Raw genomic sequence first — 23,269 nt, 5'->3', positions numbered from 1 at the left:
CGCCGGAGACTGTCAGTCCTATTCAGTGTCAGCCGCCGGAGACTGTCAGTCCTATTCAGTGTCAGCCGCCGGAGACTGTCAGTCCTATTCAGTGTCAGCCGCCGGAGACTGTCAGTCCTATTCAGCGGCAGCAGGAGACTGTCAGTCCTATTCAGTGTCAGCTGACGGAGACTGTCAGTCCTATTCAGTGTCAGCCGCCGGAGACTGTCAGTCCTATTCAGTGTCAGCCGCCGGAGACTGTCAGTCCTATTCAGTGTCAGCCGCCGGAGACTGTCAGTCCTATTCAGCGGCAGCAGGAGACTGTCAGTCCTATTCAGTGTCAGCTGACGGAGACTGTCAGTCCTATTCAGTGTCAGCCGCCGGAGACTGTCAGTCCTATTCAGTGTCAGCCGCCGGAGACTGTCAGTCCTATTCAGTGTCAGCCGCCGGAGACTGTCAGTCCTATTCAGCGGCAGCAGGAGACTGTCAGTCCTATTCAGTGTCAGCCGCCGGAGACTGTCAGTCCTATTCAGTGTCAGCCGCCGGAGACTGTCAGTCCTATTCAGCGGCAGCAGGAGACTGTCAGTCCTATTCAGTGTCAGCCGCCGGAGACTGTCAGTCCTATTCAGTGTCAGCCGCCGGAGACTGTCAGTCCTATTCAGTGTCAGCCGCCGGAGACTGTCAGTCCTATTCAGCGGCAGCAGGAGACTGTCAGTCCGATTCAGTGTCAGCCGCCGGAGACTGTCAGTCCTATTCAGTGTCAGCCGCCGGAGACTGTCAGTCCTATTCAGTGTCAGCCGCCGGAGACTGTCAGTCCTATTCAGTGTCAGCCGCCGGAGACTGTCAGTCCTATTCAGTGTCAGCCGCCGGAGACTGTCAGTCCTATTCAGTGGCAGCAGGAGACTGTCAGTCCTATTCAGTGTCAGCCGCCGGAGACTGTCAGTCCTATTCAGCGGCAGCAGGAGACTGTCAGTCCTATTCAGTGTCAGCCGCCGGAGACTGTCAGTCCTATTCAGTGTCAGCCGTCGGAGACTGTCAGTCCTATTCAGCGGCAGCCGGAGACTGTCAGTCCTTTTCAGTGTCAGCCGCCGGAGACTGTCAGTCCTATTCAGTGTCAGCCGCCGGAGACTGTCAGTCCTATTCAGAAGCCGCCGGAGACTGTCAGTCCTATTCAGTGTCAGCCGCCGGAGACTGTCAGTCCTATTCAGCGGCAGCAGGAGACTGTCAGTCCTATTCAGTGTCAGCCGCCGGAGACTGTCAGTCCTATTCAGTGTCAGCCGCCGGAGACTGTCGGTCCTATTCAGTGTCAGCCGCCGGAGACTGTCGGTCCTATTCAGTGTCAGCAGCCGGAGACTGTCGGTCCTATTCAGTGTCAGCCGCCGGAGACTGTCGGTCCTATTCAGTGTCAGCCGCCGGAGACTGTCGGTCCTATTCAGTGTCAGCAGCCGGAGACTGTCGGTCCTATTCAGTGTCAGCCGCCGGAGACTGTCGGTCCTATTCAGTGTCAGCCGCCGGAGACTGTCGGTCCTATTCAGTGTCAGCAGCCGGAGACTGTCAGTCCTATTCAGTGTCAGCCGCCGGAGACTGTCAGTCCTATTCAGTGTCAGCCGCCGGAGACTGTCAGTCCTATTCAGTGTCAGCCGCCGGAGACTGTCAGTCCTATTCAGTGTCAGCCGCCGGAGACTGTCAGTCCTATTCAGTGTCAGCAGCCGGAGACTGTCAGTCCTATTCAGTGTCAGCCGCCGGAGACTGTCAGTCCTATTCAGCGGCAGCAGGAGACTGTCAGTCCTATTCAGTGTCAGCCGCCGGAGACTGTCAGTCCTATTCAGCGGCAGCAGGAGACTGTCAGTCCTATTCAGTGTCAGCCGCCGGAGACTGTCAGTCCTATTCAGTGTCAGCCGCCGGAGACTGTCAGTCCTATTCAGTGTCAGCCGCCGGAGACTGTCAGTCCTATTCAGCGGCAGCAGGAGACTGTCAGTCCTATTCAGTGGCAGCCGGAGACTGTCAGTCCTATTCAGTGTCAGCCGCCGAAACGTGGGGCGGCTGCAGCAGGACAATTTGTACAATACATTTTTACATACGGCCCCCAAAGGATTTTTTCCCCATACAAACAGCCCTTAGCACAAAAAAGGTTCCCCCCCCCCTGGAGTAGACACACCGGGAGGGGTAAATCAGATGACTGATGATCTGGTGCTGCTTTCACATTGCACGGTGTAACTGGTATATTACCATTCACATTCCACCCAATTCACTCAGAGAAAAAGTGGATGTCATTGTAAAGGGTGTAGATCGTTTTGTCGACCATACTTAGGTCGACAGTCATTAGGTGGACACCGTTGGGTCGACAGGGCTTTAGGTCAACAAAGGTGAAGGTCGACAGGTGTCTAGGTCGACATGGGACAAGGTCAACATGGGTTTAGATCGACACATGCATTAGGTCGTTAGGTCAACATGGGATTTATCGCTGTTTTTTACCCAAAGGTCGACACCGTTGACACGGACACAGTTGGAAGTAAACCTAAGCCCCTCGCATCGCTCGCTTCTAGCGCAATGCTTCGGGCACGGTGCCTCGCTGCGCTAGGCACACTGTTTTATTATTCTCACCACGCCCTAGTGGATGGTGGGGCATGAAATACCACCTGTCGGCACATGTCGGCTCAAACAACAGTGAAAAAACCCATGTCGACCCTTTGGCTGTTGAAGTAATGATCTGTCGACCTTTTGACCTAAAACCATGTCGATCTAACGCATGCTGATGTCTCATGTTCAGCGCCTCTCCTCCAAATGATTCTATTGGCCGCCTAGCGGCCAATCAGAAGTCAAATTTCTCGGCTCCTGATTGGCCGCTAGGCGGCCAATAGAATCATTTGGAGAAGAGGCGCTGAACATGAGACACCAGCGTCTCTCCTCAATCCGAGCTGGTACCAGCCGGGAGATTCGCGACTTGGACTGCGGCGGAAAGAAGAGGACGGGATCTTCGCCAGAGGACCTGGTGAGTAGGATTTCCTTCCACAGGTACTCCTTTGGATTACTTCGGATCCTGAAGCCTTGGAGCCCCGGACCCAGGACCCCGGGACCTACCTACGGGCTCAAGATAGGTAAGTATCAGTGTGTTTGTGTAATGTATGTATTAAACTTTTATTTTTCTGGGTTGTCAGTGTGTTTATTTAACTATTTCTTGTACTGTGGAACTACAAGTGCCAGCTGACCCTTTAATGTCCCGCATGCTGGGACTTGTGGTTCTCCAAGTCCCATGCCCACCGCCCAGGGGCATCGATGACAGCACCAGGCTTCAGCCTGGCCAGGTAAGTCCTGGAGGGGGTTGGCCCCTTTATTGGGGGGTCCACACTCCCCCAGGACCCCTGGCCAGGCTGAATGGTCAGTAGGGTGATGCTTTGGCCGCGGGACCTTATATAATAAGTGTCCCCCGACTGTGGCATTACCCTGCTGGCTGGTTGGGCCTGGGGCTGGTTCTTAAAATACAGGGGACCCCAAATCATTTTGTCCCCTGTATTTTGGGAACCAGCCCGGCCCTGGAGCCTGGGGCTGGTTTTAAAAAAATCAGCGGAGCCCCAATTTGCCGGTTTTTTTAATTTTTTTAATACCAGCCCGGCTCTTCAGCTTGGTGATGGTTACGGCATTAGGGGGGACCCCACACCGTTTAAAAAAAAAAAAATTACACCCCCCCCATTTTTACTATAGTTTAAACAGGTTTTTAAACGGGTAAGTGTGAATGTGCCGAAAACGGCTTATAAACGGAAATTTACCGTTTAAAAGCTGCAGTGGGAAAGGGTTTTTATGGCTCTTACCCGTTTAAAGACCCGTTTAAAAATAATGGGTCTTTACCCGTTTGGGCAGTGGGAAAGCAGCATTAATCAGACCTGATTGCTGAGCTGCTAATTTGCAGAGCCCAGCGATCAGGTAATCACTGTCCCGCCGCATGTGAGTCTGCAAATTTCTTAGCAGGGTTTGTGAAAATGAGTTGGATCTGCATAAAAGCTGCAAATCTATTGGCCAGCTGCCCACCATCAAATGCGTTAGCCCAGGACTTACTAGGCTAGTGCGATAGAAACCGTGGGATCAGGCTGGAGCTGACTTCCCCACAAAGCACGCCTTCATTTTCCCTGACACTCCCAGAAAATATATGGTTAACACCCCCAAACACCGGCTTCCTGTCAATCAACTTGCGTACGGCCAGCAATCAAAGTAGTAGCAGGATGGCTTAGTACATGCGTATGCAAGCGCAGTCTATAGATAATCCAGGGTTGCCGACCCTCCTGGAATGGCTGGGAGGATCCCGAAAATTGGGTCCTCCTCCCGGCCCCCCGGAAAGGTGGGCAACCCTCCCGGATTCCGGGGGACCCCCACGCCACCCCCTGAATGCGGCGTCTTCCCCCATACCAGTTTGGCTTTAAATGCGGCAATCCGCGGGTCGGGTATTCTCAGAGGAGGGGGCGGAGCTAAAATGACCAGAATCGCGTCATTTTAGCCCCGCCCCCTGCACAGAGATCTGGGAATTGGGGTTTATTACATCCTGGGGGGTGGGGCTTAATGATGTAACGCTCAGGCCCCGAACTGCAGCCGGAGAGGAGACAGAAAAAGTCGGCAACCCTGAGCTAATCGCCTGGCCTGCGAATTTGCAGCCGAGTGATCAGTTTTGAATAGCCCCCTTTCTTTGGGCTGCACCCGCTCTGTGGAATGTCCTCCCATGCACAATAATATTCTCATCCGGTCTCCAATCCTTAAAGCAGTGGTTCCCAAACTAAGTGCCGTGGTGCCTCCGGACACTTGCAGTAGAGCCTTAGGTTGGTGGTCCAGGAACAATTCAAAAAATGTGTGGCTAATGGCAAAACCAGTGCTTGTGGCTTCCCATTATAAAATATGTGGACAGACAGAAGTGAATGCAATCCCCTCACCACATAAATCACCCTCCTCTTCTCACAGCACTCTTCTTGTATTTCAACTACAGGTCTCTATTTATCACCTACAATCTATACCTGCATCTACTCTCATTCACTTCCCTATATCTCAGCTGTATTGTGTACTAATTGTGCTTTAGAACCCATGACCTCAGCGCTGTGAGGCAGTAATGCTACCCATTGCACCGTCCATACTGCCCCGTATATATAACACATGGTGGGGAGAGAACCCATGACCTCAGTGCTGTGAGGCAGTAATGCTAACCATTACACCGTCCGTACTGCCCCGTATATATAACACATGGTGGGGATAGAACCCATGACCTCAGTGCTGTGAGGCAGTAATGCTAACCATTACACCGTCCGTACTGCCCCGTATATATAACACATGGTGGGGATAGAACCCATGACCTCAGCGCTGTGAGGTAGTAATATAACCATTACACCATCCGTATTGCCCCGTATATATAACACATGGTGGGAATAGAACCCATGACCTCAGCGCTGTGAGGCAGTAATGCTACCCATTACACCGTCCGTACTGCCCCGTATATATAACACATGGTGGGGATAGAACCCATGACCTCAGCGCTGTGAGGCAGTAATGCTAACCATTACACCATCCGTACTGCCCCGTGTATATATAACACATGGGCCCTTATTCTGGTTGGTGCGGCCAGAGCCGCACACGGGGCTCCGGCCGCACAAACCAATCCCCGCCCACCCTACGGATCGCCACGGCCGTCCGTACACGGACGGCTGGCGATCCGCATAAAAATGGTGGAGGCTACGCCTCCACCATGGTGGGAGCTGCCCCCTGCATTCGATGGTCGTCGACCATCGAAGGCAGGTCCGCACGCCGCGGCAGCTCCCGCAAGCTGAGACCACACGGACAATCGTCCGTGTGGTAGCTTGTATGGGGGCTGAAAGCTGACATCCGGCGACGTCAGCTTTCCGCCCCCATGAGTTGCGTCATGGCCTCATTACCATGCATACGCCCCGCGTTTGCATGGGAACGCCCATGAAACGCGGGGCGTACACATAGGGAAATGAGGGCATGATGCCTCTCACGCCCCTATACGCCCCCTTTGCGGCGGACGAAATACGTCTGCGGCGAAGGGGGCTGCACATGCGCAGATTCACCTCTGCGCATGTGCAGAGTAAAAACATCGGCGGTACGGCCGCACGCGGGCCGTACCGATCCGATTAGAATAAGGGCCCCGGTGGGGATAGAACCCATGACCTCAGTGCTGTGAGGCAGTAATGCTAACCATTACACCGTCCGTACTGCCCCGTATATATAACACATGGTGGGGATAGAACCCATGACCTCAGCGCTGTGAGGTAGTAATATAACCATTACACCATGCGTATTGCCCCGTATATATAACACATGGTGGGAATAGAACCCATGACCTCAGCGCTGTGAGGCAGTAATGCTAACCATTACACCATCCGTACTGCCCCGTATATATAACACATGGTGGGGATAGAACCCATGACCTCAGCGCTGTGAGGCAGTAATGTAACCATTACACCATCCGTACTGCCCCGTATATATAACACATGGTGGGAATAGAACCCATGACCTCAGTGCTGTAAGGCAGTAATGCTGCCCCGTATATATAACACATGGTGGGGATAGATCCCATGACCTCAGCACTGTGAGGCAGTAATGTAACCATTACACCGTCCATACTGCCCCGTATATATAACACATGGTGGGGATAGAACCCATGACCTCAGCGCTGTGAGGCAGTAATGCTAACCATTACACCATCCGTACTGCCCCGTATATATAACACATGGTGGGGATAGAACCCATGACCTCAGCGCTGTGAGGCAGTAATGCTAACCATTACACCATCCGTACTGCCCCGTATATACAACACATGGCGGGGATAGAACCCATGACCTCAGTGCTGTGAGGCAGTAATGTAACCATTACACCGTCCGTACTGCCCGTATATATAACACATGGTGGGAATAGAACCCATGACCTCAGCGCTGTGAGGCAGTAATGTAACCATTACACCATCCGTACTGCCCCGTATATATAACACATGGTGGGGATAGAACCCATGACCTCAGTGCTATAAGGCAGTAATGTTAACCATTACACCGTCCGTACTGCCCCGTATATATAAAACATGGTGGGGATAGAACCCATTACCTCAGCGCTGTGAGGCAGTAATGTAACCATTACACCGTCCGTACTGCCCCATATATATAACACATGGTGGGGATAGAACCCATGACCTCAGCGCTGTGAGGCAGTAATGCTAACCATTACACCGTCCGTACTGCCCCGTATATATAACACATGGTGGGGATAGAACCCATGACCTCAGCGCTGTGAGGCAGTAATGCTAACCATTACACCATCCGTACTGCCCCGTATATACAACACATGGTGGGGATAGAACCCATGACCTCAGTGCTGTGAGGCAGTAATGTAACCATTACACCATCCGTACTGCCCCGTATATATAACACATGGTGGGTATAGAACCCATGACCTCAGCGCTGTGAGGCAGTAATGTAACCATTACACTATCCATACTGCCCCGTATATATAACACATGGTGGGGATAGAGCCCATGACCTCAGCGCTGTGAGGCAGTAATGCTAACCATTACACCGTCCGTACTGCCCTGTATATATAACACATGGTGGGGATAGAACACATGACCTCAGCACCGTGAGGCAGTAATGCTATAACCATTACACCATCCGTACTGCCCCGTATATATATATATATATATTATTCATTATCATTATTATTTATATATTTTTTATATATTATTATTATATTATATTTTTTATATTTCCAATGCATAGTACCCTGTACAATAAAAGCATTTGTAATACATAATAATATTTATGTTAAATAATAGGAGTTTGTGCATATTTTATAATCACACATTTTACTGTATATTGATATCATTGTTTTTTCCCCCCTCTATTCTCCAGGAAGCTTTCATGTTTAAAGTGAACGTCACTCCTGACAACCTTCTCATTGTCTCCTTGGAAGATTCTGATGTGATTTCCTCATCCTCTGTGTATGTGGTGAAAATAACTGGAGAATCCAAGAATTACTTCTTTCAGTTTGAAGAATTTAACGGCTCATTACCCAGCCCACTGGTCTTCAATGCTAGTTACCATGGCCTCTATTATATAGTCACATTAATGGTGATCAATACTAACTCGGCGTCAAGACCAGCAAGATCAGTAACTGTCCTGACCAGTAAGTTCTTACATACAGTAGCTACATAGTAGTTAAGGCAGAATACAGATGTGCGTCCATCGCCATCAACCTTTGATTAGAGTGTATGATCTATTTGTTACATACCCCTTTATGAGCAGTATTCAATGCAGCCGGCAAGCGGGTTTGTACGATGAGACATCCCTGCCGTGAAACCCCCTTACCGTATTCAATGTTTGGGCCAAATCCTTGCCGGGAGAAGCCAGTGAAGATCCCCTGAAACGGCGAGGTTCACTGCAAATGCGGCAAATTTTGTGGTGAGCCTTGTCATTTTAATGGCCACACTTGTCATTTCCAAGTAAGTTGAATACACTGACGGTGAGTATCAGCACTTCTCACTGTTGTCAACTCCCCGTCAGAGCATTGAATTCACCACCATATATGATGTCTGTTCTGATTTAATTTTAGAGACCGATTATGATTGTTATTTATTACCCCTTTTTTTACCCAGGTAGAAATTTCAAGAAACTAACTGCCCTAACCGTAAAAAAAAAACAAATTCTGTCTAAGGGTACGCAATCTTTTCTCTTCTACACTAAACGCATGCCCCCCATGTGTACTTCCTCAAAGAATTAAGGGTGCCTGACCATTCCTTAAATTGGACCCTGATCTATTTGTACATGTGAAGCATGTCTCCCCTTAAATGTCTCTTCCATTGTAAACAATCCCAATTTGTCCAATCTGTCTTGGTTCCTCTTCTCCAATCAGTGGTGGAACTCCCGGAGGCAATGGAGTAATCTGCCGCTGGGCGCCAAACTTAAAGGGGGCACTCGCTCCATTGCCTCCTTGGGGTCGGGCGGAAGACTCCACAGCCCATGTAGGTGAGACAAAGTGCATATCTAATGAGCTGGGACGCAGTGCATATTCAATGAGCGGGTGCCAGGTCCCCGCTCATTATATATGCATGCGCGATTAGTAGCAATGCAGAGCCAGCATGGAAGTGGCAGCAGAGTTCTGGAAGTAGCTGGTGCACAGGCTGCAGTTTAGAAGACTGGGACCCAGACATAGTATACTGCTTTCCCCTCCCGTGCCCACCCATCGCAAGCCTGCTGCCTGATGCCCAGCACGCTCTCTGTCTGCTACTGCCGCCCGCCCGCCTGCTGCTGCAGGTCAGACAAGTTTTAGGAAGTGTTTTTTTTTTATGTTTTATATATGTATTTATTGGTTGGGAGTACCATAGAGTTGAAGCAGTGAAGGGGATGTAGAGGTGAAGCAATGAAAAGGGGACAGAGATGTGCATAGAAGGAGGAAGTGAGAGGTTCAGGGGGATGGAGTGGTGCACGGGTGTTGGATAGAGAGGTGCAGGGAAGGAGGGAGTGAGGTGACAGAAGGACAGAGACTTGCAAGGAAGGAGGAAGTGCAGAAGGGGGGATGGAGTGGTGCACGGGTGTTGGATAGAGAGGTGCAGGGAAGGAGGGAGTGAGGTGACAGAAGGACAGAGACTTGCAAGCATACCTCCCAACTGTCACGCTTACCGCGGGAACGTCCCGATATTCGGGGACGTTCCCGCGTCCCGCCCGGGGCCGCCATTGTCCCGCGGTGGGGGGGACAGTTGGGAGCCCCCCCAGCTTGCCGAGAATAGACGCTGTGCGCATGCGCACAGCGTCTATTCAGCGCCGACGAGCGGCAAAAACGGGGCGTGGCCGGAGTTTGCGTCACCCCGTGAGGCCACGCCCCCTTTTCTCGAAGTCGCGCCCCCTTTTTGGGAACGTCCCGACCTCCCAACTTTAAAAGTTGGGAGGTATGTGCAAGGAAGGAGGAAGTGCAGAAGGGGGGATGGAAAGATGCAGGAAAGGAGGGTGAAATGGAGAGAGGTGGAGGAAGTGCAGGAGTAATATGTCAATGAAGAAGTGCAGCGAGTGAAGTGTAGGATGAGAGGTCGGAGGAGATGTGGGGAGTGACAGACGGAAGGAGAGGTGCCGGGAAGGACTTATACATTGCCACTTTTCGATCCCTGTGTGTGGGTGTATGTATATGTGTGTGTGTTTTAAAATTAATAATAATATTAATTTTAGCTCTTAGGGCCCCCACAAAAATCAAACAAAAATATAGAGGGGGTCCGCAAAGATATATTTCTATTTGGGATGTGCAATGGCCAGTTTTTCGCATTTTGGGTTTTGATTTCTGATTACCTTCAGGTTTTGGGTTCTAATGGGTTTTGCCAAAACATTTTGCATTCTGCAAAAAAATTTTTTTTTTTTAAAAAAGCATACAAACTGCTAAAATCGCAGAATTATTATTATTTTTTTTGCTCCTACGCTATTATTAACCTCAATAACATTCATTTACACTCATTTCCAGTCTATTCTGAACACCTCACAATATTGTTTTTAGGGCAAAAGGTTGCACCGAGATAACTGTATAACTATGCTAAGCCACACAAGTGTGCGGCACAAACACGTGGCTCATGTAAGAGTGGCACTGCAGCGGCAGACAGGATGGCAGTTTGAAAAACTAGGCCCCAAAAAGACCCCTATCTGGCTTGATCGTGTTTACCAGCAAACTGGAATTATATACTGCGATAGGTACTGGTAGCCAGTGACAACAGCCAACTGGAATTATATACTGCGATAGGTACTGGTAGCCAGTGACAACAACCAACTCGAATTATATACTGCGATAGGTACTGGTAGCCATTGGCAACAGCCGACTGGAATTATATACTGCGATAGGTACTGGTAGCCAGTGACAACAGCCGACTGGAATTATATACTGCGATAGGTACTGGTAGCCAGTGACAACAGCCAACTGGAATTATATACTGCGATAGGTACTGGTAGCCAGTGACAACAACCAACTCGAATTATATACTGTGATATGTACTGGTAGCCATTGGCAACAGCCGACTGGAATTATATACTGCGATAGGTACTGGTAGCCAGTGACAACAGCCGACTGGAATTATATACTGCAATAGGTACTGGTAGCCAGTGACAACAGCCAACTGGAATTATATACTGCGATAGGTACTGGTAGCCAGTGACAACAGCCGACTGGAATTATATACTGCGATAGGTACTGGTAGCCAGTGACAACAGCCAACTGGAATTATATACTGCGATAGGTACTGGTAGCCAGTGACAACAGCCGACTGGAATTATATACTGCGATAAAAACTGGAAGCCAGTGACAACAGCCAACTGTATTTATATACTGTGATAGGTACTGGAAGCCAGTGACAACAGCCAACTGGAATTATATACTGCGATAGGTACTGGTAGCCAGTGACAACAGCCAACTGGAATTATATACTGCGATAGGTACTGGTAGCCAGTGACAACAGCCGACTGGAATTATATACTGCGATAGGTACTGGTAGCCAGTGCCAACAGCCAACTGGAATTATATACTGCGATAGGTACTGGTCGCCAGGGGCAACAGCAAACTGGAATTATATACTGCGATAGGTACTGGTAGCCAGTGACAACAGCTGAATGGAATTATAAAATACTGCATTAGGTACTGGTCGCCAGGGGCAACAGCAAACTGGAATTATATACTGTGATATGTACTGGTAGCCAGCAGCAAGAGCCGACTGGAATTATATACTGCGATAGGTACTGGTAGCCAGTGGCAACAGCAAACTGGATTTATATACTGCGATAGGTACTGGTAGCCATTGGCAACAGCCGACTGGAATTATAAAATACTGCGTTAGATACTGGTCGCCAGGGGCAACAGCAAACTGGAATTATAAACTGCAATAGGTACTGGTAGCCAGTGGCAACAGCAGAGCAGACTGGAATTATATAACATATATACTGTCTGCAATAGGTACTGGTTGGCAGGGCAGAAGCAGACTGGAATTATATACTGCAGTAGTTAGGTAAGTACTTATGTAGGTACTGGGCTGGCAGCCACTAGGCAGTGCAGGGCAGGCACTAGCAGCACCAGTTGACTATACAGCACAGCAGAGGCAGGCCCCAGCACAAGGACTAGGAGAGACAGTGCACAGCATTACACAGCAGCACAGCAGAGGCAGGCCTCAGCACAAGGACTAGGAGAGAAAGTGCACAGCATTACACAGCAGTACAGCAGAGGCAGGCCCCAGCACAAGGACTAGGAGAGACAGTACACAGCATTACACAGCAGCACAGCAGAGGCAGGCCCCAGCACAAGGACTAGGAGAGAAAGTGCACAGCATTACACAGCAGAGGCAGGCCCCAGCACAAGGACTAGAAGAGAAAGTGCACAGCATTACACAGCAGCACAGCAGAGGCAGGCCTCAGCACAAGGACTAGGAGAGAAAGTGCACAGCATTACACAGCAGCACAGCAGAGGCAGGCCCCAGCACAAGGACTAGGAGAGACAGTACACAGCATTACACAGCAGCACAGCAGAGGCAGGCCCCAGCACAAGGACTAGGAGAGACAGTGCACAGCATTACACAGCAGCACAGCAGAGGCAGGACCCAGCACAAGGACTAGGAGAGAAAGTACACAGCATTACACAGCAGCACAGCAGAGGCAGGACCCAGCACAAGGACTAGGAGAGACAGTACACAGCATTACACAACAGCACAGCAGAGGCAGGCCCCAGCACAAAGACTAGGAGAGACAGTGCACAGCATTACACAGCAGCACAGCAGAGGCAGGACCCAGCACAAGGACTAGGAGAGAAAGTACACAGCATTACACAGCAGCACAGCAGAGGCAGGACCCAGCACAAGGACTAGGAGAGACAGTGCACAGCATTACACAGCAGCACAGCAGAGGCAGGCCCCAGCACAAGGACTAGGAGAGACAGTACACAGCAGTCATCCTTGAAGTTAAAATGGTGATGATGATCCCAAAGAGAAGAGAGGGCTCAGCAGAGACAGGACACAGCATTACACAGCAGCACAGCCTAGCACACCCTTCACCGAGACTGCAGTGAAGATGGTGGTACGGGGTGGCAGAATTTAAGGGGTTCCGTGATCTTGCGAGAATTCGACGCCGGACGATGACGTTTTGCCCACGCTGCTCGTATCCGGGCTTGGATTGATGACGTGAGTTCTGGCTCGGATCTGGGAAATCCAATTATATATATATATATATATATATATATATATATATATATATATATATATATATATATATATATATATATATATATACACACACACAGTATAGTAAAGTGGGCTTGGGGGGGCACCAACATTCATCTTGCCTCCAGGCGCCTGGGACAACTTGCGCCGCTAAAGGTGCGTACCCACGGTACGATTTATGTTCCGTAAGATATCATATACAATTCCCCAGAAAAGTCCTGGTGGTTAAAAAGCATAAGATTTGTGCTTAAAATAAGGTACGATGTGCATAAGATATAGCAAACGATCTGACGTCACAGCTATACTACACTATACTATCTTATGCTTTCTAGACAGAATTGGGTTGCATGTTCACCCGATCAGCTCCCTCCCATACGACCTGCGGGAGCGCGCATCGTACGTCGGATAGTGCATACACACGGTAAGATATAGTGCACTATCTAGCATGCTATTCGAAACTGGCTAGATAGTGTGCTAGATTGTGCACTATATCTTACCGTGGGTACGCAGCTTAACTCTTATTATATTATAACTACTGGAGATGTACGTAGTTTTGTGTTTTGGTTTTGCAAAATCGCTCTCAACTGTTTTGGTTTAGTATTCGTACTTAAAATCAGAATCTTGGATTTTTGACTTCTTGGCAATGGATAAAAAAAAACCGCTAAAAATTATGTAATTTGTGCAACCTGAAATTGCGAACCTCAGAAAGATCCGAAATGTGTCCTGGTTTGAATTTACAAAATTTGAAGGAGTTTGGTGTACACTGGGCCAAGAGGGCCCCACACACTGCATACGCCACACCTATTTACTTACCTCTCAGATGATGTGGCTGGGCTGCAGACTTGCAAATATCACTTGGAAAATGGCCACTGCTGTTATTTTCTGGTGTTAGGCAGTGCCGAATTTCCCATTAGGCACGTGAGGCAGAGACAATTTAATAAAATGTAACTTAGATTTGACACTTTCACATACTGGGGCAGATGTATCAATCTCCCCTTAACGTTTGTATTTTAATGTTTGCCACTTCTCCTGGCATAACACTCAGAAGCAGGGACTGATTTTACCCTAATGTATGAAGATGGCGCTAGTGAGTAACGTTAATCGTTAACTCACCTGTTCTCTGTAATAATTTTTTTTTACGATCCCAGTTTTTCGTCTTGGTCTGTCTTCACTGCGCATGTCCCCCCCCCCCCCCCCCCCTCCGATGTAAGCTCCCTGCTCCTCTTCCCTTCTCTGTGCACTGCTGATAGCTGGCCTCTGCACAGGTCATGTTCCGATTCTTAATTTTTTAAAGTATGTTTTTTTTTTTTATTATGTAGCTCCCTGTTCCTGTCTCCTGCTTTCCCTCTTCCCTGATGCACCCGCGTTTACATGCGTGAAGTGTCGATGTAACAGGGAATGTACCCGCGTTTACATGCGTGAAGTGTCGATGTAACAGGGAATGTACCCGCGTTTACATGCGTGAAGTGTCGATGTAACAGGGAATGTACCCGCGTTTACATGCGTGAAGTGTCGATGTAACAGGGAATGTACCCGCGTTTACATGCGTGAAGTGTCGATGTAACAGGGAATGTACCCTCGTTTACATGCGTGAAGTGTCGATGTAACAGGGGATGTACCCGCGTTTACATGCGTGAAGTAACAGGGGATGTACCCGCGTTTACATGCGTGAAGTGTCGATGTAACAGGGAATGTACCCGCGTTTACATGCGTGAAGTGTCGATGTAACAGGGAATGTACCCGCGTTTACATGCGTGAAGTGTCGATGTAACAGGGGATGTACCCGCGTTTACATGCGTGAAATGTCGATGTAACAGGGAATGTACCCGCGTTTACATGCGTGAAGTGTCGATGTAACAGGGAATGTACCCGCGTTTACATGCGTGAAGTGTCGATGTAACAGGGAATGTACCCGCGTTTACATGCGTGAAGTGTCGATGTAACAGGGGATGTACCCGCGTTTACATGCGTGAAGTGTCGATGTAACAGGGGATGTACCCGCGTTTACATGCATGAAGTGTCGATGTAACATGGAATGTACCCGCGTTTACATGCGTGAAGTGTCGATGTAACAGGGAATGTACCCGCGTTTACATGCGTGAAGTGTCGATGTAACAGGGGATGTACCCGCGTTTACATGCGTGAAGTGTCGATGTAACAGGGAATGTACCCGCGTTTACATGCGTGAAGTGTCGATGTAACAGGGGATGTACCCGCGTTTACATGCGTGAAGTGTCGATGTAACAGGGAATGTACCCGCATTTACATGCGTGAAGTGTCGATGTAACAGGGGATGTACCCGCGTTTACATGCGTGAAGTGTCGATGTAACAGGGAATGTACCCGCGTTTACATGCGTGAAGTGTCGATGTAACAGGGAATGTACCCGCGTTTACATGCGTGAAGTGTCGATGTAACAGGGGATGTACCCGCGTCTACATGCGTGAAGTGTCGATGTAACAGGGGATGTACCCGCGTTTACATGCGTGAAGTGTCGATGTAACAGGGGATGTACCCGCGTTTACATGCGTGAAGTGTCGATGTAACAGGGGATGTACCCGCGTTTACATGCGTGAAGTGTCGATGTAACAGGGAATGTACCCGCGTTTACATGCGTGAAGTGTCGATGTAACATGGAATGTACCCGCGTTTACATGCGTGAAGTGTCGATGTAACAGGGGATGTACCCGCGTCTACATGCGTGAAGTGTCGATGTAACAGGGGATGTACCCGCGTTTACATGCGTGAAGTGTCGATGTAACAGGGGATGTACCCGCGTTTACATGCGTGAAGTGTCGATGTAACAGGGAATGTACCCGCGTTTACATGCGTGAAGTGTCGATGTAACAGGGAATGTACCCGCGTTTACATGCGTGAAATGTCGATGTAACAGGGAATGTACCCGCGTTTACATGCGTGAAGTGTCGATGTAACAGGGAATGTACCCGCGTTTACATGCGTGAAGTGTCGATGTAACAGGGGATGTACCCGCGTTTACATGCGTGAAATGTCGATGTAACAGGGAATGTACCCGCGTTTACATGCGTGAAGTGTCGATGTAACAGGGAATGTACCCGCGTTTACATGCGTGAAGTGTCGATGTAACAGGGAATGTACCCGCGTTTACATGCGTGAAGTGTCGATGTAACAGGGGATGTACCCGCGTTTACATGCGTGAAGTGTCGATGTAACAGGGAATGTACCCGCGTTTACATGCGTGAAATGTCGATGTAACAGGGAATGTACCCGCGTTTACATGCGTGAAGTGTCGATGTAACAGGGAATGTACCCGCGTTTACATGCGTGAAGTGTGGATGTAACATGGAATGTACCCGCGTTTACATGCGTTAAGTGTCGATGTAACGGGATGTACCCGCGTTTACATGCGTGAAGTGTCGATGTAACAGGGAATGTACCCGCGTTTACATGCGTGAAGTGTCGATGTAACAGGGAATGTACCCGCGTTTACATGCGTGAAGTGTGGATGTAACATGGAATGTACCCGCGTTTACATGCGTGAAGTGTGGATGTAACATGGAATGTACCCGCGTTTACATGCGTGAAGTGTCGATGTAACAGGGAATGTACCCGCGTTTACATGCGTGAAGTGTCGATGTAACAGGGAATGTACCCGCGTTTACATGCGTGAAATGTCGATGTAACAGGGAATGTACCCGCGTTTACATGCGTGAAGTGTCGATGTAACAGGGAATGTACCCGCGTTTACATGCGTGAAGTGTCGATGTAACAGGGGATGTACCCGCGTTTACATGCGTGAAATGTCGATGTAACAGGGAATGTACCCGCGTTTACATGCGTGAAGTGTCGATGTAACAGGGAATGTACCCGCGTTTACATGCGTGAAGTGTGGATGTAACATGGAATGTACCCGCGTTTACATGCGTGAAGTGTGGATGTAACATGGAATGTACCCGCGTTTACATGCGTGAAGTGTCGATGTAACAGGGAATGTACCCGCGTTTACATGCGTGAAGTGTCGATGTAACAGGGAATGTACCCGCGTTTACATGCGTGAAATGTCGATGTAACAGGGAATGTACCCGCGTTTACATGCGTGAAGTGTCGATGTAACAGGGAATGTACCCGCGTTTACATGCGTGAAGTGTCGATGTAACAGGGGATGTACCCGCGTTTACATGCGTGAAATGTCGATGTAACAGGGAATGTACCCGCGTTTACATGCGTGAAGTGTCGATGTAACAGGGAATGTACCCGCGTTTACATGCGTGAAGTGTCGATGTAACAGGGAATGTACCCGCGTTTACATGCGTGAAGTGTCGATGTAACAGGGGATGTACCCGCGTTTACATGCGTGAAGTGTCGATGTAACAGGGAATGTACCCGCGTTTACATGCGTGAAATGTCGATGTAACAGGGAATGTACCCGCGTTTACATGCGTGAAGTGTTGATGTAACAGGGAATGTACCCGCGTTTACATGCGTGAAGTGTGGATGTAACATGGAATGTACCCGCGTTTACATGCGTTAAGTGTCGATGTAACGGGATGTACCCGCGTTTACATGCGTGAAGTGTCGATGTAACAGGGAATGTACCCGCGTTTACATGCGTGAAGTGTCGATGTAACAGGGAATGTACCCGCGTTTACATGCGTGAAGTGTGGATGTAACATGGAATGTACCCGCGTTTACATGCGTGAAGTGTGGATGTAACATGGAATGTACCCGCGTTTACATGCGTTAAGTGTCGATGTAACGGGATGTACCCGCGTTTACATGCGTGAAGTGTCGATGTAACAGGGGATGTACCCGCGTTTACATGCGTGAAGTGTCGATGTAACAGGGAATGTACCCGCGTTTACATGCGTGAAGTGTCGATGTAACAGGGAATGTACCCGCGTTTACATGCGTGAAGTGTCGATGTAACAGGGGATGTACCCGCGTTTACATGCGTGAAGTGTCGATGTAACAGGGAATGTACCCGTGTTTACATGCGTGAAGTGTCGATGTAACAGGGAATGTACCCGCGTTTACATGCGTGAAGTGTCGATGTAACAGGGGATGTACCCGCGTTTACATGCGTGAAGTGTCGATGTAACAGGGAATGTACCCGCGTTTACATGCGTGAAGTGTCGATGTAACAGGGAATGTACCCGCGTTTACATGCGTGAAGTGTCGATGTAACAGGGAATGTACCCGCGTTTACATCAGGGTTGCCGACTTTGAAGAAATCCTCTCCGGGAGAAGCCCGGAGAGGAATCTAGCATTACTCGTTTTGGGGGCGGGGCTTAACTGTGACGTCATTAAGCCCCGCCCCCATTACAAGAAATAGCCAAAATGACAGTTATCCTTGGAGGGGGCGGTGCTAAAACGTCACGATTGTGCCGTTTTAGCTCCGCCCCCTCCCCTGAGACCCGCGGATTGCGGCATATAAATGCCACGATCGGGGGGCTCAGTGGGGGTCCCCCTGATTCCGGGAGGGTTGCCCACCCTTCCGGGGGCCGGGAGGAAGGACCCGATTTTCGGGAGACTCCCGCAAATTCCGGGAGGGTCGGCAAACCTGGTTTACATGCGTGAAGTTTCAATGTAACAGGGGATGTACCCGCGTTTACATGCGTGAAGTGTCGATGTAACAGGGAATGTACCCGCGTTTACATGCGTGAAGTGTCGATGTAACAGGGAATGTACCCGCGTTTACATGCGTGAAGTGTCGATGTAACAGGGGATGTACCCGCGTTTACATGCGTGAAGTGTCGATGTAACAGGGAATGTACCCGCGTTTACATGCGTGAAGTGTCGATGTAACAGGGGATGTACCCGCGTTTACATGCGTGAAGTGTCGTTGTAACAGGGAATGTACCCGCGTTTACATGCGTGAAATGTCGATGTAACAGGGAATGTACCCGCGTTTACATGCGTGAAGTGTCGATGTAACAGGGAATGTACCCGCGTTTACATGCAAGAAGTGTCGATGTAACAGGGAATGTACCCGCGTTTACATGCGTGAAGTGTCGATGTAACAGGGGATGTACCCGCGTTTACATGCGTGAAGTGTCGTTGTAACAGAGAATGTACCCGCGTTTACATGCGTGAAATGTCGATGTAACAGGGAAAGACTGTAGAAGCCAGCTTGTCTGGCTGAAAACAGCATAAACTCACCTGGCTATTGGCAGGAATCCTTAGCTCACACACTGGATCTGGGCCCGGGGGTTCGGCTTATCTTGATTGACGGGCCGGCTGATTTGAATGACGGTCCAGGATAGGCTGCTTGAGGTCAGAGGTGGAGATTGATGGGGTGATGTTCTTGCTTCCAGAAGATTCTGCCTCTTGCTTCAGGAAACGTTGAGAGGACTGTTAAGTACAGAGACATTTGTTAAATAAATCTGTCATTGCATTCCTTATTTCCTAACTTCTCTCTCATTAATCTTTCCCTTACTCTTTAAGCCTATAAAGCTTATTCTTTTTTCCTATCATTTCCTCTTTTATCTTTTCTAAATTCTCTAATATGGCATCAAGGCCCAAAAGATCTGTGGGGGCTCCCACTAGATATGCTGGGGCTAGCTTAGTGGTGAGGCCTAGAAACAGGCCTCCTGTTAGGGGCGAGGAGAGGGGCTTATCCCCTTCACCAGCCCGCAGGATGGGGGCTGGGGCGGCTGCTGCAGCCCCAGCGAGTTCTCCCCTCAGGGCGCAGGCTGAAGGAGGCGCTTTGGCAGCGCCCTCCGTGCTGGCGTCGCCCGCCCGCACTTCACTAGCGGGCGGGCGGCGGGGAAGGAGAGGGGCAGCGGCTTCGTCCGCCCGCGGCGCTCGCGGGGGTGGACGCCGTAGGGGGGACCCAGCGGCGGTGGTAGTGTCGCCCGCCCGAGCAGTACAAGCGGGCGGGCGGCAGAGAGGGAGGTCCGGAGGCAGGGAGTGCGCGGCGGCGGAAGCACCGCTCGCCGCGCCGGAGTATATATGGGAAGCAGCGCAGGGCTCCGGCGGCGGGCGTTTAGTTAGGCCCGCGCCGGAGCGCGCTAGGCATGTAGGGAATTGTAGTTCTCGCCGGGCAGCCGCCAGGGGTCAGCATGGCGGTGCTCCGGCGCGCAGGGGAGTAATGCGGGCTGCTAGGCATAGCAGCCTGCAAGTTTCTAACATAAGCGAGACCCTGTAGCAAAGCACGGTCAGGGCTGGTGCTGGACAGCACAGCCCTGGCCTGGTAGGCAATATTAGTGAAAATGAGGGAGGTCAGCAATTAGCCCACCAGGGCAATAGACAAAAGAGGGGGAGTAATAGAAGGAGACCACAGGCTGTAGAGCCTGTTGGGGTCAGGGATAATGGTGCACCTAGCAGTGTAAGGAGAAGAGGCCAGGCTAAGCAGGTAGCCACTGGTGCAGCTGTAAGGTTAGATGAGGTGGCAGCACCATCTGGTGGCAGGAGGAGGAATGTCATACCTGAGGGACATTTCATTAACGATATGAGGCACAAGCTTACTGAGGCAGAATATGCCATGCTTGTGGCCTCAGTGGGTTTGTGTCATGACTCCATTGAGGATTCGGATGAATCCTCATCGTCTGGGTCTGATTCGGGGGATGAGTCAGATAGTGAAAGTAATATGGATGTACAAGTTAGTGGGACCATGCATGGTATTCAGAGCGGCCCGGCAAATAGTGGATGCGAGAGGGGCCATGCGGGCTCGTCGCAAACAGTCCAGGATAGTGGGAGCATTCGCCTTAACGCTAAGGCAAGGCGCCGCGAGCGTAGAAGGCTAGCAGCGGATAGGGCGGCAGAGGTCAGCAGGGCGCCGCCAGCGACAGGTTGGCAAACCGGCCGCACTTATGCGGACGCGGTCAGGGGAACTAATCCAGCAGGGAATATGGTGTCGCTGGATGCGTCCGCGTTAACATCTATTTGTGCGGCAGTAGTATCGGCAGTGGCCCCTTTGATGACCGCCGGCCCAGGTGGACAAGGGAGCGCTGCACCGACGGTTACAGTGGCTTCGGTGGCTGACATCATAGCCAGAGCCATAACGCCTAACATTGCTGCGGCTAGGGGCGGAGGAAGGGTTTCCTCACGGGATAGAACATCGCACGGCAATGCATCTGTTGTTGGGGTTGTTACTGAACCTCTATTGGCAGGTCAAGGATCGGAACAAGAGGTCATGGAAAGGCAATCGACAAGCCGTGGCAACGATGGGGATGCTAGGCGAAGAGGAACAGCATCTGACACGGGTGAGTCATCAAATGACCCAGATGGGGCAAGTGAGGATGCTGGGTCTAATGGGGAGGAGTCAGGGAGCTCCTCTTCAGGGGCAGCGGCTAAGCATAAGAGGGCTGCCAAGTCTCGTAAGAGGCGGCGCAGACACCGAACTTCTGACTCCTCACTGGCATCAACGTCATCCGAGGGTGGTTCATCCTCGGACGGCGGTGTGCGGCGTCGTAATAAAAAGAGGCGTAGAACTTATCGGTCCCACAGCTCGGGCTCATCAAACATATCGGTGGAATCAGACACCGTGCAGTGTGCAAACACCGCTGTAAAGCGTGGTTTGCGCCCCAGGGCTAGGGATAGGATTAGGAAGGGCCGATATGTAGATATCTTTGCCTTAAGGCCAGGCCTGTGGCGAACGGCTTAAGTCTATGCCTGGGAAGCCTGGGGTCTGCAGGTGAGGCTGCAGGTTCAATACCCACAGTTGCTAGCTCATGGAGGTAGGCCAGCTTTGTGACTCAGTGTCTGTGTCTCCGTATGTAAAGCCTATGGCTTCAGGCGGTTATTTTTAGGTCAGGATGGCTTGAACGGTATCCGGACAGAGATGGAGCTAAATTTTTGCAGTCCGGATTTTCAGAAGGTTTCCAATTACCTGTTTCCGCTCCGATTAATACGGGAACTAGGGGAAACTTACGCTCCGCCATGGAATATCCTGACATAATATCCCAAAAAGTTGAAGCCGAGGTAAAACTAGGTCGCATGGCAGGCCCGTTTTCAACACCACCAGTTGAGGGACTAATTTTGTCCCCTATTGAGGTGGTTCCCAAGAAGGTTAAATGGAAATTCAGGCTGATTCAACATCTTTCTTGTCCTAGAGGGTCGTCTGTCAATGACGCCATCGATGACGATTTGTGCACTGTTAATTTTTTTTTTTTTTATTTGAGGACGCTATAGACATTATTCGAAAAATGGGTCCTGGTGCCCTCATGTGCAAATTGGATGTTGAATCAGCTTTTAGACTATTACCTTTAAATAAGAACGCATTTCAATACATGGGATTTAGGGCCTTATTTTGGTTCATTCTTTCTGACAAAATCCTTCTTAGATGGGCAAAACCATGTGCACTGCAGGGGAGCATATGCAAAATGTGCAGAGAGAATTAGATTTGGGTGGGGTTTTACTTCAAAGTGAGATCTATATTGCAGTGTAAAAATAAAGCAGTCAGTATTTTCCCTGCACAGAAACAAAATTACTCACCCAAATCTAATTCTCTCTGCACATGTTACATCTGCTCCCCCTGCAGTGCACATGGTTTTGTCCATCTAAGAAGGATTTTGTCAGAAAGAATGAACCAAAATAAGGCCCTTAAATTGAATGGGGGTTTTTACATAGATAAATGTTTGCCCATGGGTTGCTCTATTTCATGCGCTTATTTTGAGCGCTTTAGCACATTTTTGCAGTGGTGCCTACAGGAAGTGACGGGAGCTGACAGCATTACTCATTATTTGGATGACTTTCTTCTAGTGGGTCCTCCAGGTTCTGACCTGTGCTTTAAGTTACTAGAAACAGCGCTTGATTTATTTAGGGATTTCGGGGTTCCCGTGGCAGGGGGAAAAAAACCGAGGGACCCACTACGAATTTGGTGTACCTTGGAATTGAAATTGATTCCGAGCTGGGTCTGTGTAAACTTCCTCTGGATAAGGTACGCCGCCTACATGACGAAATACTTTATGCCATCGCGGCGGCTAAGTTAACACTTAGACAGGCCCAATCTCTATTGGGCCTGTTTAATTTCGCATGTAGAGTTATACCCATGGGCAAAATATTTTGTAGAAAACTTCAGCGAGCGACCGTCGGGATTCGCAAACCCCACCATTTTCTACGTCTATCTTCAGAAATGAAGAGGGATTTGAAAGTGTGGGAA

The 23,269-nt window shown here is 49.8% G+C and overlaps 1 protein-coding gene across 8 annotated transcripts in view; it reads left to right on the top strand.

Moving 5' to 3' along the window:
• Positions 1 to 23,269, top strand: part of PTPRO (protein tyrosine phosphatase receptor type O) — a 463,930-nt gene that overhangs the window by 14,833 nt on the left and 425,828 nt on the right. For all 8 annotated transcript variants that reach the window (XR_014473285.1, XM_083180720.1, XM_083180719.1 and 5 more), the window contains exon 2: positions 7,872 to 8,145. Coding sequence is in view for 7 of the 8 variants with exons in the window: in XM_083180720.1 (XP_083036846.1) it covers positions 7,872 to 8,145 (274 nt within the window). In the remaining variant the exon portion in view is untranslated. The remainder of the gene's footprint in view (positions 1 to 7,871; positions 8,146 to 23,269) is intronic.

The sequence above is a fragment of the Crinia signifera genome, chromosome 4, assembly GCF_055691185.1.
Source record: "Crinia signifera chromosome 4, ASM5569118v1, whole genome shotgun sequence".
Lineage (NCBI taxonomy): Eukaryota > Metazoa > Chordata > Amphibia > Anura > Myobatrachidae > Crinia > Crinia signifera.
Note: the sequence above shows the minus strand (reverse complement) of the source record. Positions and strands in the feature narration are given on the sequence as shown.